Source organism: Labeo rohita, chromosome 20 (genome assembly GCF_022985175.1).
Source record: "Labeo rohita strain BAU-BD-2019 chromosome 20, IGBB_LRoh.1.0, whole genome shotgun sequence".
Classification (NCBI taxonomy): Eukaryota; Metazoa; Chordata; class Actinopteri; order Cypriniformes; family Cyprinidae; genus Labeo; species Labeo rohita.
Window position 1 is genome coordinate 10,091,963 of NC_066888.1, and position 17,391 is coordinate 10,109,353.

At 35.0% G+C, this 17,391-nt stretch overlaps 2 protein-coding genes across 2 annotated transcripts; both read right to left on the reverse strand.

Annotated features, from left to right (window-relative positions):
* Positions 1–1,169: 1,169 nt before the first annotated feature.
* bsnd (barttin CLCNK type accessory subunit beta) lies at positions 1,170–6,353 on the reverse strand. Its single transcript, XM_051138106.1, has 3 exons — positions 5,361–6,353; positions 5,133–5,215; positions 1,170–1,669 (listed from the first exon to the last, which is right to left on the reverse strand). The coding sequence occupies exons 1-3, from the start codon at positions 5,535–5,537 to the stop codon at positions 1,405–1,407; spliced, it is 525 nt and encodes a 174-aa protein (XP_050994063.1). The 5' UTR covers positions 5,538–6,353; the 3' UTR covers positions 1,170–1,404.
* Positions 6,354–8,412: 2,059 nt separating this feature from the next.
* On the reverse strand, positions 8,413–16,168 carry si:dkeyp-51f12.3 (uncharacterized protein LOC107988041 homolog). Its single transcript, XM_051137890.1, has 3 exons — positions 15,832–16,168; positions 14,923–15,365; positions 8,413–9,445 (listed from the first exon to the last, which is right to left on the reverse strand). Exons 2-3 carry the CDS (start codon positions 15,249–15,251, stop codon positions 9,271–9,273), a joined length of 504 nt encoding a protein of 167 aa, XP_050993847.1. The 5' UTR covers positions 15,252–15,365; positions 15,832–16,168; the 3' UTR covers positions 8,413–9,270.
* Between the last annotated feature and the right edge of the window lie 1,223 nt (positions 16,169–17,391).

The following is a 17,391-nucleotide window of genomic DNA, read 5'->3' on the forward strand; positions in this document are numbered from 1 at the left end:
TCAACAATTTTCAATATCACACATTAAAGTAATGGAATTTTTTTCAAATACTACATTTCAACAATGTAGAAACAAATAAATTATAATTATTGTGCTGACTCATATGTAAAGAAACTCTTTTGAAGGAACACCACAGACAAATATAAAAACTTCACACCAAGCAGTTCCTCTTTTATGTTCTTCTGGTAATCATGGTGACATGAGTCAAGGTCACAAGTATTTCATCACCTAATGTTTAATCTTTTTCCAGCTTTATTTCCCTGAGAGTGGAACGATTCTATTATCATATGCTTTTGACAAGTCATGGCCAGACCTTGTGACATTAACATGCTTAACAGCCTAATGTAAAATGTGATGACATAAATTGCATGCATAAACGTTTTGTTATAAGTTATGTTTTAAAAAAAATGTATGACTACATGACTGGCAAATATTGTTTTATGTTAAAGGAGAAGTCCACTTCCAAAACAAAGATTTACATATAATGTACTCACCCCCTTGTCATCCAAGATGTTCATGTCTTTCTTTCATGTTCATGTCAGTCGTAAAGAAATTATGATTTTTGAGGAAAACATTTCAGCATTTTTCTCCATTCTAAAATGGTGCCCTGATTTTGAACTTCCAAAAGGCAGTTTAAATGCGGCTTCAAACGATCCCAAATGTGGTTGTAAACAATCCCAGCCGAGGAAGAAGGGTCTTATCTAGCGAAACAATCAGTTATTTTCATAAAAAAAAATACAATTTAAATTCTTTCGAATCTCAAACGCTCGCCTAGCCTTTCTCTTCCTGAACTCTGTGTATTCTGAATCAGTTAGGGTATGTCGAAAAACTCCGACCTTATTTTCTCCCTAAACTTCAAAAACCATTTCAAAATCATCCTGCATTGCTGCAGAAGTACCGACCCAGTCTTTGCAAAGTGACAATGCAAAGAAGATCAAACACCCTTAACAAAAAAGGTAAAACAGCGATATAGGACGATTTTGAAGTTGAGGGACAACTGTCATGAACTGGGAAAAAACAGTCCAGGCAGAGTAAGACGAGATGAGCGTTTGGCATTAAAAAGTATATGAATTGTATTATTTTTATTAAAATAACCAATCGTTATGCTAGATAAGACCCTTCCTTTTCGGCTGGGATCGTTTACGACCGCATTTGGGATCGTTTGAAGCCGTATTTAAACTGCATTTTGGAAGTTCAAAATCGGGGCACCATATCAGTCCATTATATGGAGAAAAATGCTGAAATGTTTTGCTCAAAAAACATTATTTCTTTACGACTAAAGAAAGCAAGACATCAAAATCGTGGATGACAAGGGGGCGAGTAAATTATTTGTAAATTGTTGTTCTGTAAGTGGAGTTCTCCTTTAAATGGAGGTGTTGATTTGGACATTAGGATCAGCAGGAGCTATTCACTCTCCAGCTCAGATGTGTAGTAACACGAGTCCTCCACTTTCCCATAGTACATTTCTCGGTTGGAGTCTGGTCGTGGAGCTCTTCTGTCCGTCAGTGGAGTGCTGGAGCAGGCCAGAACACTGGGTGAACTTCGACATGTGTGGAGGACGATGACACGCTCACTGTTTTTGTTATCCATGTGGCGTTTTGGATCAGCTGATATTTCTACTTCATCATCACAGAAGCCAGCCAAGGGAGCTTTAATTGGTTTTGTTGGACTGTGACAGAAAAATAAATGTAAGTTGTATCCTGTAGTATTTTGATGTGAATATAAATGCTAACTAGGAATGACAATTCTCTCATCTTTTAGTCATTCACATGTGAGTAACTGTACACCATTGATTCTGACCATCTATCCAACCCGGGTTTACAACAAGTTTCACAATGTACTGACATTTACATCAAGTGAATGCATCTATGACAATTAGGCAGAAGATGTGGTTTACAGTTTTAATTTGGGTTGTATGGGTTACCATTGTGTTTATTTTGCATGGTTTTAACATTGTAAATAATGTTTAGTTTCCTGGACAGACAGAAGATTTCACTTAATTAGACCTCAATATACAGTATCATTTGTGTTGCATATTATGCGCTTTTTTTTTAGTTTAGTTTTTGTTGTTGTTGTTTTGTTTTGCAGACAATTTAAAAAAGTTCTGCTGTCACAACACAAAAATTTCTGCACATTTTACCTAGGGGGCGACTGATTATCAGTGCCAATATTAAGCATTTTTATGGTTATCGGTATTGGTCATTTTCAAAACTAATTTGGAGATAAAATAATTTTAAAGCATTTAAAGAAAGTTTTTGTCAGAGCCCTTGTTATTCTTCAATTTGACATTAATCTTTTACACCTGAAATATATATCAGTTCAAAATATTGGTTATCAGTCTACTTGATCTGTAACAATTCGTATCATCATCGGCCCTGAAAAACACATCGGTCAACCCCTAATATGATATGCTTTTTTTTTTTGTTGTTGTTGTTGTTTTGTTGGATTGTTTTCCAGGCAATTTTAAAAAAGTTGTGCCATCACAACGCAGAAGTTTCCACACACCTTAACTAGGGATCAACTGATTAACGGTGCCGATATTAAGCATTTTATGGTTATCATAACAGCCATTTTCAAAACTGATTTGCCGATAAATTAATTTAAAAGCATTTAATGAAAGTTTTTGTCAGAGCCCTTGTTATTCTTTATTTTCGCATTAATTTTAATTTTTTACACCAGACATTACACCCCTAATCTTAACTATACACTTAAGTACACCCAGATATGGGGGACATTTTATTTTGTGTTGCCTGATATGGTTTCTTTTTGGTTGTTTTGTTGGATGGTTTTGCAGACAATTAAAAAAAAAAAGTTCTGCCATCACAATGCAAAAAATTCCACAGATCTTAACTAGGGGTTGACTGATTATTGGCACTGATATTAAGCATTTTTATGTTTTTTGGTATCGGTCATTTTCAAAACCAATTCGCCGATAAAATAATTTAAAAGCATTTAAAGAAAGTTTTTTATTCTTTTATTCTAAAGCACTTTTTATTCTTAATTTTTTACATTCATTTTATTTTTTACACCAGACATATATATCGGATAAAAATATCAGTTATCGGTCCAATTGATCTGTAATAATCGGTATCGGCCCTGAAAAACACATATCGGTTGACCCCTAATCTTAACTACACCATATGGGGAAAATACACCCAGATATGGGGGAAATTTAATTTTGTGTTGTCAATGTGCTTTTTTTTTTTTTTTTTTTTTTTTGGTTGTTTTGTTGGATTGTTTTCCAGGCAATTTAAAAAAGTTCTGCCATCACAACGCAGAAGTTTCCACACACCTTAACTAAGGATCTGATTATCGGTGCCGATATTAAGCATTTTATGGTTATCATAATGGCCATTTTCAAAACCGATTTGCCGATAAATTAATTTAAAAGTATTTAATGAACGTTTTTGTCAGAGCCCTTGTTATTCTTTATTTTCGCATTAATTTTAATTTTTACACCAGACATACATATCGGTTTAAAATATACATTATCAGTCTACTTGATCTGTAATAATCAGTATGGGCATCAGCCCTGAAAACATATATCAGTCAACCCCTAATCTTAACTATACCATATGGTGAAAGTACACCCAGATATGGGGGAAATTTAATTTTGTGTTGCCTGATATGCTTTCTTTTTGGTTGTTTTGTTGGATTGTTTTGCAGACAATTTTTTAACAAAAGTTTTGCCATCACAACGCAAAAATTTCCATACGTCAACTAGGGCTCCAGTTATTATCGGCACCGGTATTAAATATTTTATGGTTATCGGTATCGGTCATTTTTAAAACCAATTTGCCGATAAAATAATTTAAAAGCATTTAAAGAAAATTTTGTCAGAGCCCTTTTTATTCTTAATTTTTTACATAAATTTAAATTTTTACACCTGACATATACATATTTCGGTTAAAAATATCAGTTATCGGTTCATTTGATCTGTAATAATCGGTATCGGCCCTAAAAAACATATTGGTTGACCCCTAATCTTAACTATACCACATGTTGAAAGTAGAAAAAATTTAATTTAAATTTAATTTTGTGATGCCTGATATGCTTTTTGTTGTTGTTTTGTACAACTGTTTTGCAGACAATTTTAAAAAGTTCTGCAGTCACAACCCAAAAATATCCATCTGCCATTTATCAGCCATTTTGTATTATGTATTATGTTAGTTCACAGTGCATTAACTAATGTTAACAAGCACAACATTTGATTTTAATAATGCATTAGTAAATGTTGAAATTAACATTAAGTGTTGTTCATTCATAGTTCATGTTAACTAAAGTAGTTAACTAATAAACCTTTTTGTAAAGTAGTGTTACTACTAATTCTTAGTCAACTGTATTAAAACGAGACATCCTAATAAAACTAAACATCATAATAATTATTAATTATTATTAACTTACAACAATTAAAAACAAAAACATTTAAAAATGAATTGTCCCCATTTTTAATTCATAGATAATAACAAATGTGATATTTTGACTCAAACAAAGGAATGACCAGAAAAAAAAAAAACATAAAAAATGAGTGTAAATGTCAGTCAAGGTGGAAAAATTTGATGATGAAGAAAATCTTGAGTATAGTGATGCCTGTTGCTTTTTTTTTTTTTGTCAGGCAGGGAGTGGAATTCATTATTTTGTAGACTGCTTTCTAAAACTCACTATTATCCAAAAGTAATCTTATCATATTTAGAGTAATTACATTCTCTGCCTGGTAAGATTCAATTAGGCATCTGCTGAACCCGGTTACAGAGCGAGTGAATTTAGACTTAGAAAGTAATGAGTCTTGATGGCCTCTTAGAAAACACATAGACACACAGACCCCAGTGTAACGACAGAAAGAGAAGGAAAAGATTGAATTAGACTGGATGAATGAATGAGGAATGATGAAGATGATTGTTTGCATTATCTTTACTCGTAAAGTAAATTATCCATTCAATCTTAAAAAAACGCACGCATGTCTACAAAACATTTATAGACATCACTCAAAATAGACAATAGTTTCTTGAATGAATTTCATGTTTCTCATTGGCAAATGTATGCTTTTAAATAACAAAAAAAAAAAAAAAAAAAAAAAAAAAAACAATTATCTGAATTTGTTTTAATGTTGTTGGTAAAGAAATCACTCTAACCTTTTTTCATCTGAGCTTCCAGCACTCAAGTCTTGTTTTTCAGCCCGAAAGAGCTCTTCCTTCTCTGGCAGTATAACAGTCACCTGTAGGACGGGTGAAACACACAAATATGAAACAATTCAAACTTTAACTTTGAGTATTAATAACCTAAAATCTGATACTATGCCATGACAATTAAGCATTAAATCCATCTATTAGCCAACCGTGGGAACAGCCCACCCTCCTTACCCTGGGGTAACACTGACAAACTGACCAGACCGACCCAGTGACCACCATTATCACTCCCGCAGCGCAGAATGTTGCAAACACCTGTGGCTTTTCTACGGAAATCATGAACAGACCCAACGCCACAAACGCCATCCCCAGAACGATGAGCCCATAGCGGTACGGCTTGTTCTCTGCCATGGAAAAAAACTTAGTCCAGCAGTGGTTTATTAAGTTAACAGAAGAAAGTACCAGCGAGCTGAAGCTTTATGAACGTGTCCGCATAAAGGTGAAGGGCAGGAGTGAGTGACAGGACGCAGGCCCAGTGGAGAACCGAGATCCGGATCATTGAACCTGTAATGGGCCTTAGTCAGGTGACCTTCCCTCAGGTAAAGGTTGCAGTGGCTTAAGCAATCTTACTATGCTCATTTCCAGGAATGCTGGCATCTTAATGATAAAGTAGAAGAGAAATAAAGCACAAGAGCACACCAAAACCTTTGGTTTGATAATATTATTGATTATCAAATACAAATTAACAACACAGTTTTTGTGGTGTATTGGTATTTATATGCACAAGTGATAGTAATATACTAACATGATGTGTAACTGACAAAACATCACAGGAAACATATGCAGCATTATGTGATATATTATTAACAAAACACACACATGAAACAGAGAGAATAGTTTCTGGTAGGCCTGTTAAAGTGACCAAAAGTGATGTTCAGTTTCTCAATCCCATATCTTACAATTTAATGTAGGCCTACCATTAATATAGAAAAAACAAGAGAATATACATTAGGAAATGTCTAGATCTTTCTCAAAAACATGTTCTGGTCATTAGAAAAATTAGGGAGTAAATAAAAATTAAGGCACGACTCAGTATTTGGTTCAGCGTATTAATAAAGAGGTACTCGGTGGCATTACAATCATAAACTAGCATCTTAAAGGGTTACTCCACCCCAAAATTAACATTTTGTCCTTAATCCCTTACCCCCATGACGTTCCAAACCTGTAAAAACTTTGTTCGTCTTCGGGACAAAATTTACGATATTTTGGATGAAAACCGGGAGGCTTGTAACTGTCCCATTGACTGCCAGGTAAATACCACTGTCAAGACCCAGAAATATATGGGAGACATCATCAAAATAGTTAATCTGCCATCAGTGGTTTAATCTGAATTTTATGAAGCGACGAGAATACATTTCGTACGCAAAGAAAAAAAAACTGATTTTATTCAACAATTCGTCTCCTCCGTGTCAGCGTAACGCCACTTTGAAGAGTATCCGCTGGATGCAAACTGCATACGCCGGATATGCTGTTTTCGTTCAAATCAAAGAGAAGGGTATTCCTGCACAACCTGAGGCTGCAGTTTCAGGGCCACATTTGTAGGACCCTATAGTTTTTTTTTTGTTTGTTTGTTTTGTTTTTTTATTGTTTTATTTATTTATTGTATTTATGTATGTATTCGCTTCTTATACTATTTAATAGCGCTTGCTATTCCGTTCTGTATGTTATTATATTTTAAAGAAATATGTAGTTGTTTAATTGTATACACTTAATTATTGTCCTAACCAACTCCTAACTCTTAACATACCCTGAACATTGGAAACCCGATTGAAATGTTTAACCTAGTTTATTTCAATATATTCTATATATATATAATCTTGTTTTAAATTCAGTTTTCTTGTAAAGAAAGACTTGTATCTTTGTGAGACGTCAGTTCATTAGCCGCAGCACAGCGATTCACGTCTGATGTGTGACACACATAAAGTGCAGTAAACGGTAAAACAATTGCACTACAAATTAGTATTTATTGGTAAATTAATAAATGTTAGATAATTTGAATATAAATGCTAGTATATAACATTCAGCAGAACAATTAACTGTTTTGCACAGCTAAATAGGCTAAATGGAGATTGCTGACACCGCCTCGAACACAAGTTCACACCAGGTCTTACATTAAAAATGAGATGGAAGGTTAAAAAATGAATAGTTTTTGTTTTATGCTTGAATCAGGTCTCAGAAATGCGGTCCTAGAATTGCGGTCCTGAAACTGCAGCCTCCGGTTGTGCAGGAACATACTATTGAAATTAATGGTAAATATACGTAGAAAACGTATCTGTGTGGTGCGCCTGACACAGAACGACGTACACAGTTTGCGTCCAGCAGATATTCTCCAAAATGGCAATACGCTGGCGCGGAGCAGACGAATTGTGATTCTTTGTGTACCAAAAGTATTATCGTCGCTTCAAAAATTCAGATTGAACCACTGATGGCAGATTGACTATTTTGAAAATGTCTTTCATACTTTTCTGGGTCGTGACAAGCGCTATTTACCTGGCAGTCAATTAGACAGTTTACAAGCCTTCCGGTTTTCATCCAAAATATCTTAAATTGTGTTCCGAAGACGAATGAAGCTTTTACGGGTTTGGAACGACATAGGGGTTAGTGATTAGTGGCAAAACTTTAATTTTGGGGTGGAGTAACTCTTTAATCTTCATGTTCTGTTCAGATTGACTTCATATTTTTAGTCCCACTAACCATAGTAAAAAAAAAAAAAAAAAAACACTACCATTCAATTTTTAGGGGAGTTTTATTTCTTTTTTATATATTTTGATTTTGATTTTTTTTAAGATTTTTTTTTTTTTTTTTGAGCAGTTAAGACATTTTCATTTATTTTATTGATAGTGTCCAGAAAATATTAAGCAGTACAACTGTTTTCAACATTGATAATAATAAGAAATGTTTCTTGAGCACCCAATCAGATATTAGAAAGATTTCTGAAGGATCATGTGACACTGAAGACTAGAGTAATGATGCTGAAAATTCAGCTTTGCACGAACAAATTACTTTTTTAAAGTAAAAAACAGTTATAATTTGTAATAGTATTTTATAATATTATTATTTTTTTTAATTTTACAGACCCAAAACTGGAATGGTAGTGTATGTATAATATTAAATAGTAATAGTGATTTTAAATAAATCTCTTATATTCCCTTCAAATTAATGTATGTTCATTCCCTTTATCTAACCTAATCAAAACCCATTAGACTCAGTTATTGACACTTTTCCCTTGTTTTTTTTACCACAAAGTAAGAATGGATATTTTATCACTGCGACTGGTATCTGTTTTAGTAACACTGCTTTTGTTTTTGACACTGATAAAAACACTGCAGAGAAATACAATGAAACACATGAAAGTAAACAACTTAGAAAACCATCTCCAATGGTAATAGTTTTTGAACTCTTGAAATGGCCTTGGGTCTCTCAAACTTCAAGAAGATAATGATGATTCAAGGAACTTTAAGTTTTTAAAATCTAATTTTTTAGTTTTGTTTTGAAACCAATAACTTTAATTATTGGCTTTAAAACATATATAGTTTATCCCATCAGCCAAGACAAGATAAGATAAGTCCATACCAGTACAAAATTACAAAACTGTAATTTATTGTCAATTAAGGCACTTTTAGAAAAGATTAGAGATAGGTAGAGAAATAGAGCTGCACAAGATATCGCTTATCATTCAATATTGTGTATGCTTGTAAACTTGTTTCCCTTTTAGGTTTAGATTACTTTTGCAGTCTGTATGTACTATAACAAAACGGGATAGAGATATAAAAAGATATAACTATTTAAGTGCATTGTCTCTTTTAGAGTGCATGCAGAGCTGTGTGCGTTCATGCATAAAAATTAGTTAAGTTACTTTGTTTTTTCATTCAAACCGATTTTTTTAGCAAAATGAAAGCTAAATATCCATCTTTCATACTGCACATCGCTGTGTTTTGACTCCTACATTCAGTTGTATCATTTAAAATGCTTAAGTAGTTCAGATTTTAATTTTACTCTGCCATTTATCGGTTATCAGCCAAAAGATGAAAATAATTACTATGCACCCCAACGGGACCAGCTTGTCAATCAGTCAAAGCAGTGTTTATAGTTGGTTTACAGCTGTAGTGGTCTTCATAACAGTCTCATAGGACGGCGGCGGCTCCATTTGCCAGGGAGGAGGGGTTGCAGGTTGGCTCTGTGGACTGGTGTCTGAGGGTGGAGGCACTGGGACTGGACTGTGCTCCTCTGCTGTAGCCCTCCGGATCCGGTCCAGCCTCCTATGGAAAGAAAACAGCAGTGAATATGTGTATAACCAGTGTTGGGCATGTTACTTTAAAAGTAGATATTTTTATTAGTTACTTCTCACAAATAGTAACTAAGTTAGTAACTGAGTTACATCCTTATAAAAGTAATTAATTAAATATAGCTGCAAGCAGCGATGACGGGCCCTCGCTGCCGCCAGCGCATCCGCAACCCTGGTGCCATCAGAAAAAAGGTGCCCTATTTTTAGTAGACTATTTTATATCAATGGAACTAAGCATTTATTTCTCAGAATGACTAGTTCTATGCATGTAAAATGTTTTAAAGTGTTTGGATGATGCATTTTAAAATTATGGTTATGTTTTTTACTGCTAATTTAATAAATCACCACAAAACCAATCAAGATATCCCAAATCCGCTCACAATTTAACATCTTCAGTATGTTGGCATCTTGTTGACAAAGTTTGGTGTAAATTCGATGTTTTTTTGTAGTAGTAGTATTCATTAATTCACAGCTATATTTTTCCAAAATTCCACAGTCAAATCAAAATAGCAGACTTTCTGTTGGTCGCAACTAATGGGTGTAAATTAGAAAGTTGTCCGGCTTGATAAGAACAATATACATGCCAATTTTCAAGAGTTTTTGAGCATGTTAAGGCCCTCAAAATGCCCCGGATAGTCAAAAAAAACAAAAAAAAAACATATATTTCTTTTTTTTTTTACTGTTATTTTAATAAATCACCATGTTAAAACCATTCAAGATATCCCAAATCCGCTCGTAATTTAGCATCTTCAGTATGGCATCATGTTGACAAAGTTTGGTGTGGACTGTGTCATTCTGGAACGAGGAGTATTTATATACAGCCTGATTTTTCCAAAAATCCACATTCAAATAAAAATAGCCGACTAGAGAAGTGTCTCTCTCACCTCCCCTGAGCCCATTGAGTTTTAACAGACCGAAAAGCATGTGTTGAGTTTGTTGGGGGGGTAATTAAGAACGAATGGGGGAAAGTCATGTGAGAGAAGGCAATGCCTCCATCGCAACATAATTGGATATGACTAGTTATGATCAGCTGTGATTGGTTCATGTGATAAATCCAGTGTTCTTGCAAGTTATGCTTTCACAAATCCATCTGAATGAACAATATAATGGCGTTAAAGGAGAAGTCCACTTCCAGAACAACAATTTACAGACAATTTACGCACCCCCTTATCATCCAAGATGTTCATGTCTTTCTGTCTTCAGTCGTGAAGAAATTATGGTTTTTGAGGAAAGCATTTTTCTCCATATAATGGATTTCATTGCCCCGAATTTGAACTTCCAAAATGTAGTTTAAATGCAGCTTCAAAGGGCTCTAAACGATCCCAGCCGAGGAAGAAGGGTCTTATCTAGCGAAATGATCGGTAATTTTTTTTTGGAAAATAAAAATTTGTATACTTTTTAAGCACAAAAGCTTGTGTAGCACAAGCTCTGCGACAAGGGCGTGAGTAAATTATTTGTAAATTGTTGTTCTGGAAGTGGACTTCTCCTTTAATGGGAAGGCTAATTAAAAAAGTTCAAAAATAGTTAAAAGTTGACTATAAAAAAGAATATATATAAAAGTTCACAAACAAAATATCCTTTTAAATTGTTACTGCTTTGATTTATTATTTTGGAATAAATGTAAAATGCTTAAAAACACTAACTTGATGAGATTCATACTTGGCTTTAATAAATAGAATATTGATTACACTGCTGATGTAAAAATATAAAACAGAATTTCAGTTTCTGTTATAAAGCAGCTCTCCAGTGTGTCCATGTTTTTATTTGTAGACGTCTGACTTTTGTGGAGCCCCGAATCACCACAGACCAATGGTAGTTTGAAGTTACCAGCTTTCTGGAAAGTTTGCTTTGGCAAACTGCTTTGAACGTCCCTAACGAACTCCAAGCGAACTTAATTTTGGCCTGATTTTGTTCTAAATTGTCACACCGATTCAGTCTCATAAAGTAAGTTGGGGCCTTTAGGTAATAAGGAGTTATAGAGGCAACATTTACTTCAAAAGAAAACCAAATCGCCTGAAATTACCCAGTGTGTGCTTGCTAGTGAGTATTTTAGTGTGTGTGTTTTTAAACCAGAGTTTGAATGTTTAACATTATTCCCTTAAAACTTGCCAAAAGGACAGGGGTGGGGAGAAGGGGGGACCCCTAGGCACTGATTTGATGGCTTCAGCATGTTGCAAGAAACAAAAATATCGTCTCTCGTCCTCTTGTTCCCTCCCTCCTCATTCTTTCTGGGCTAGTGTACAATGCTGACTGCTTTCTGTTAACATTTATTCTCCTGGTCACGCAATCCGAATGAACTGCATTGCCCCCTTTGATTCTTTGCTTCAGCACGATTCTCCAAACAAAAAAACCCATATGCAGATTTAAATATAAACTAAGATACCAGCATCGTACTAGGATTTACATGGCAATAGGCCCTTTCTCGCTCTCTCTCTCTGTCTCTCTCTTTCCCTCAGACATGGAACACTGAAAGAATTTGGCGCCCAGCAGCTGTTCAGTCTTCACTTGGTCTGTAAGCATAACCCTGCCTTAACATTTTCTCTCAGTTTCTCCATTAATTACATGACACAGTTGCATTTTGTCAGGTGCTGAAACATTTAAAAACGATGCTGTCTGCTTTGACTAAAGGGAGTCATTTGAAACTAATTACTGTAATTGACATAATAACACTGTTTTGCTGAGCTGTCATTTAAATGGGCATCACAGAATGACATCCTAACAAATCTAATTTGAACCTGAAGCTGTAATTTCTGCACCAATAATGTAACCAAACAAATTGTAAAAATGCTTAAACCATGCGCCCCACAGTTGTCTCTATATATTAAATTGGAATTAAACTAAATAGACAAAGCTGACAAAGTTTGGAAGCATGAACCTAGTGATTTCTTTCACAAACCAGCATCTCGTAGAGACGCTGGATAGATTGTATCTCGCCGTTCTCGCTATAAGAGGGGAATTATAATTCTTCCAGCTAATACATTGGTCTTTTGCACTATGAAAATAAATGTAAATGTTAGTGACATTAATTAGTTCATGGACAGGGTGCAGACTCACCATGTCTACCATATAACACTACAGACTCTCACTGTTTTCACTGTTGACCTACTTCCATAATCAGAACATTTGTTACTTCTGCTTAACTTTGGCTTTCAAACTGAGAGTGGGCCGAAAAGACACAGAGCACCCTCTTAGTTTGCATATTTTTATAAACTGAAAGCCAGAGATATACTGAGTGTATACAAAACCATCAATCAGTGTATTATGTTTCATGACTGATGTTTATCTCTTTAGCAGTCATACTAATGCATGAGAAAGAAAACTACTGCTCAGTAAAACCAACTAATGCGAAAAAACTTTTAGCAAACCAACTTATTTAGGTCAGGGTCAGCAGGGGGTCCACTCTATGATGTTGTTTCCTATTTTATGTTGTTTCTGCATGTTGGATGCACCACATGACTGTCTGGAAAAAGTACTAAAAAAAGTATAGGTCCAACTTTATATCACATGACCTTAAAGGAGAAGTTCACTTCCAGAACAAAAATGTACAGATAATTTACACACCCCCTTGTCATCCAAGATGTTCATGTCTTTCTTTCTCCAGTCGATAAGAAATTATATTAAAAAAAAGAAATTAAAAAAAAATTCAGGAATTATCTCCATATAATGGACTTTATGATGCCTCCGAATTTGAACTTCCAAAATGCAGTTTAAATGCAGGTTTAAATGGCTCTAAATGATCCCAGACAAGGAAGAAGGGCCTTATCTATCAAAACGATCAGTCATTTTTTAAACGAATGAACAATTGATATACTTTTTAACCTCAAACGCTCGTCTTGTCTAAGTCTGTTCCCATCTCATTTTCTTCCCCAACTTCAAAATTGTCCTACATCGCTGCAGAAGTACCGACCCAGTGTTTACAAAGTGAGCATGCAAAGAAGGTCAAATGCCCTTTACAAAAAAAAAGGTAAAATGATGATTTTGACGTTGAAGCAAAAAACGAGATGGGAGTTTTTCGACATACCCTAACCGTATTGACCTGCATTACACTGACTACGCATGCACATCACAGAGACGAGACAAGCATTTGAGGTTAAAAAGCATGTAAATTGTCTTTTTTTTTTTTTTAAATGGCTGATCGTTTTGCTAGATAAGACCCTACTTCCTCAGCTGGGTTTAGACCCATTTAAAGCTTCATTTAAACTGCATTTTGGAAGTTCAAACTTTGGGGCACCATTGAAGTCCACTATATGGAAACAATCCTGAAATGTTTTCATCAAGAAACATAATTTCTTATCGACTGAAGAAAGAAAGACATGAACATCTTGGATGACAAGGGGTGAGTAAATTATCTGTACATTTTTGTTTTGGAAGTGAACTTCTCCTTTAACTACTTTGTATTTATATAAAAAGTACAATGTGCTTATTGTGCTGATATTGAATTGGAAAACACTTTTGCTGCTACTGAGGTGGGATATGGGTAAGGTTAGGGTCAGTTTTGGTGGTATGGGTAGGTTTAAGGGTGGGTTAAGGTGTAAAGCATGGGTCAACAGTGTAATTATAAGTACAGTGTAAAATCATGTATTTACACAATAAGTGCATTGTATCAAATGATTAATTTAAATGTAAGTAATGTAAGTAGGCCACCTAATATAAGTGGGACCAATATATATATATTTATATACACTACCAGTCAAAAGTTTTTTTTAATGTTTTTCTAATAAGTCTCTTCTGCTCACCAAGCCTGTATTTATTTGATTCAAATACAGCAAAAACAGTTACATTTTGAAATAGTTTTACTATTTAAAATAACTGTTTTCTATTGGAATATATGAAAAATGTAGTTTATTCCTGTGATTTCAAAGCTGACTTTTTAGCATCATTACTCCAGTTACATGATCCTTCAGAAATCATTCCAATATTCATGAATTACATCTTTTTAAGGAGGATTTTGCATCCAAATATAATTAATTGCAATTCAGGAATTAAAAACATGCTTATCATAGAAGATATGTGTTCAAGACATTGTATGAATTGCTTTTTTGAATACATTTATACATACAACAAAATTGAGAGCTATGTCATTTCTTGACCTCTCAAAATTCCTTATTTATCTTCTGTTTTAGATACTGTCTTTGTATAAAACTTGGAATACACTACGTGACTTTTGCACAGATATTTGCAGTCTGGACAAGTCAAGTGCTAGTTGCCAAAAGTCTGCAAATATTAAAATTTGTTCAGATATTAAAAAAGTCAGGTAGCCTATTCCAGCTTTCAGTCTCTCTGTTTATTTTGTATATTCACAGTGTTCCGGAAACTTGATTTGACATTTACATACTCCATGACACTCATTGTGTTTGTATACAGTTGCCACAACTCTGGCTAAACACTTGCACTCATAAATTAGCCTCATAATGATATTTGTGCACAAACAGTTCAGCATTTCCATCTTACCTTTGCACCGCAATGGCTTGATGGTGGGTGTAACGGGTTCCCGTTCGCGGGTGTAGAAGAAAGTGACCCGGCACAGCTACATGACTGGATTTAATGACCACGCAGAAGGCACGGATGAGAATAAAGAGGCCCAGACACACTATAGCCATGCCAATAAGAACAATGTACATATCCATAGTCATAAACAGCACCAGGCCTGCTATCACAAGCAAGGTCCCCAATGAAACTTGCCATCTGTGCTGGAAAGACATGTTGTTTCTTCTAACTACACTGTCACAAGTAGGCACATTGTTTTCCGCCCTTGTAACACCATGCGTATCACCGTGCATGTGTGTTTGAGTAAGTGTTTCAAGTTGTGTTGCGCAGAGCACAGCACAAAGGTCAGTCCAGCCCCGGTGTCACTTCATATCCTTGCAGATCCAAAAAAGAGATCATAGACCATCCTACACACAGAGCAGGATAAATGAGTGAACATTATACTTGCTTAAAACATATTAGAACATATTGCAGCATGCTTCAATATAAATTCAATTGCTAACGGAATTCTAATAAATGAATTAAGCTGCACGTGCTTCATGTGGTAACGTCTTAATAAACTGTTAATTAGTCAGAAATGCATATATGACATAAACAAAATGACTACATTAGTTACACCAAAAAAGAGAAGTTAAAAGTTTACATGAGGCAAAAATAGGTCCTTAAGAGCAGAATCACATGTTATTACATTGTAATGAACACTGTCAATCTAACACCGTTTTAGCCAGATTAAATACAAAAAAATAAATGGAATTCAAATGCCGTCACGGTTATTATAGTCGAATATTATGAATTAATATTGTTAATATATTTCTTCATATGTAATAAAAATCAGAACTACACTTCGTGCTATTCATGTCGTCATTATTTTACCTTGTCGGTTTGACGCAGTCCGACGTGCGTTTGTTTTGATCACAAAGTTGAACATCAGTGGATGAGTGTAAGCGTTTCTTCTCATGAACGGTCTTCAAGTACTGAATACGCGTCTAGCGCCGCTTGTTTCATTATCCTCAGAGAGGATAATCATTTCCAGCAAGCTCTTCACTTTACCACGGAAGTCGCGACTCAGCCAGTCTTTTCCTTAGAGAATCCGTAATAAAAACTTCAATTCTTCCCACAGTCATCGGTGTCGGCAGATCAGAGTCGCTGGTGGCATTTAAACGCGAAGAGGAAGTGGCAGAGTTTATGGGCGGAGGTTGATGCCACTTCAGAGGGATGACCGATCCGCTAACGAATCGTTCTTTTGAAGCGAATCTTTTGAATCTATTCAGGTGAGCCGGTTCACTAACCCGGTCTAAGAACGGATCTTTTAACTGCTAGGGCATTATTCATTTTTTTCTTTCTAATGACAGGTGGAATAACATTAAGCACAATTAATAAATATTTTACTGACAAGCATTTTTAAACAATATGAGGTTTGAAAATCACATTAGGTTTACTCTACTAATGTACAGAAACAATATAGACATGGCTATAATATGAAACCTAGTTATTTACGTTGTCGTAATATTTTACTCACACGGTGGATGAATTTAGCTGCATTAGCTAGGTTGTTCCTCGAAAAGGGGGCGTCGTGTTTTGTCAGGCAAAACACAACGACGTGTTGCGCCGTGACGTAAAAGACTCGCTGAATCTGTTTTGAACTGTTTTACAACTGTTCGAAAGAACCGAGTCGTGGAAATGAGTCTAACTTCCCATCACTTGTCAGTAAGGAAATCACCCATTCCCAGCTGGGCGTGGCAGAGCCAAACGGGTCTATCGTGGAAAGCGAGTTCATTGACACAATACACAGCTTTATTCAGCGCTCACAAGCCAACAAAAGCCCTTTACGATAAAACTGATAAAGCCACACTGTACTGCCACAACATTAGCAAGTAGTTAGAACAGTGGTGTAGGTTTCATATTAACAGTTTAGTCAGTTAATGTTTTTAGACAAGTAATTTGCCTATTCGGTTTATTTCATAATCTGTTCACCTGTCCTGCACACTGTTAACCCTTTAATCAGCAGTGATTGAAAAGTTAAAGGGATACACTCTTAAAAATAAAGGTTCTTTATTTGGCATTGATGGTTCCGTGAAGAACCTTGAGCATTCATGGAACCTTTCAAATGCAGAAAAGGTTCTTTATAGTCAAACAAGGTTCTTTAGATTTTTTATTTTTTTATTTTTTTTTTCTGAAATTTTCTTAAAAATGGTTCTTTTAAGAACTGTTCGCTGAAAGTTTTTTTGGCGAGCCAAAAATGGTTCTTCTATGGCATCACTGCAAAAACACCCCTTTGGAACTTTTATTTTTAAGAGTGTAGTTTACACAAAAATTAAAATTATGTCATTAATTACTCACCCTCATGTCATTCCAAACCCGTAAGATCTTCGTTCATCTTCAGAACACAAATTAAGATGTTTTTGATGAAATCCAAGAGCTCTCTGACCCTGC

Coding starts and splice junctions, on each gene's coding strand:
- bsnd (XM_051138106.1), bottom strand. CDS start 5,537: ATGGCAGAGAACAAGCCGTACCGCTATGGGCTCATCGTTCTGGGGATG. Junction 5,216..5,360: donor TTTGTCAGTGTTACCCCAGG/GTAAGGAGGGTG, acceptor CCCGTCCTACAG/GTGACTGTTATACTGCCAGA. Junction 1,670..5,132: donor GGAAGCTCAGATGAAAAAAG/GTTAGAGTGATT, acceptor TTTCTGTCACAG/TCCAACAAAACCAATTAAAG.
- si:dkeyp-51f12.3 (XM_051137890.1), bottom strand. CDS start 15,251: ATGCACGGTGATACGCATGGTGTTACAAGGGCGGAAAACAATGTGCCT. Junction 9,446..14,922: donor CAAGCCATTGCGGTGCAAAG/GTAAGATGGAAA, acceptor TTCTTTCCATAG/GAGGCTGGACCGGATCCGGA.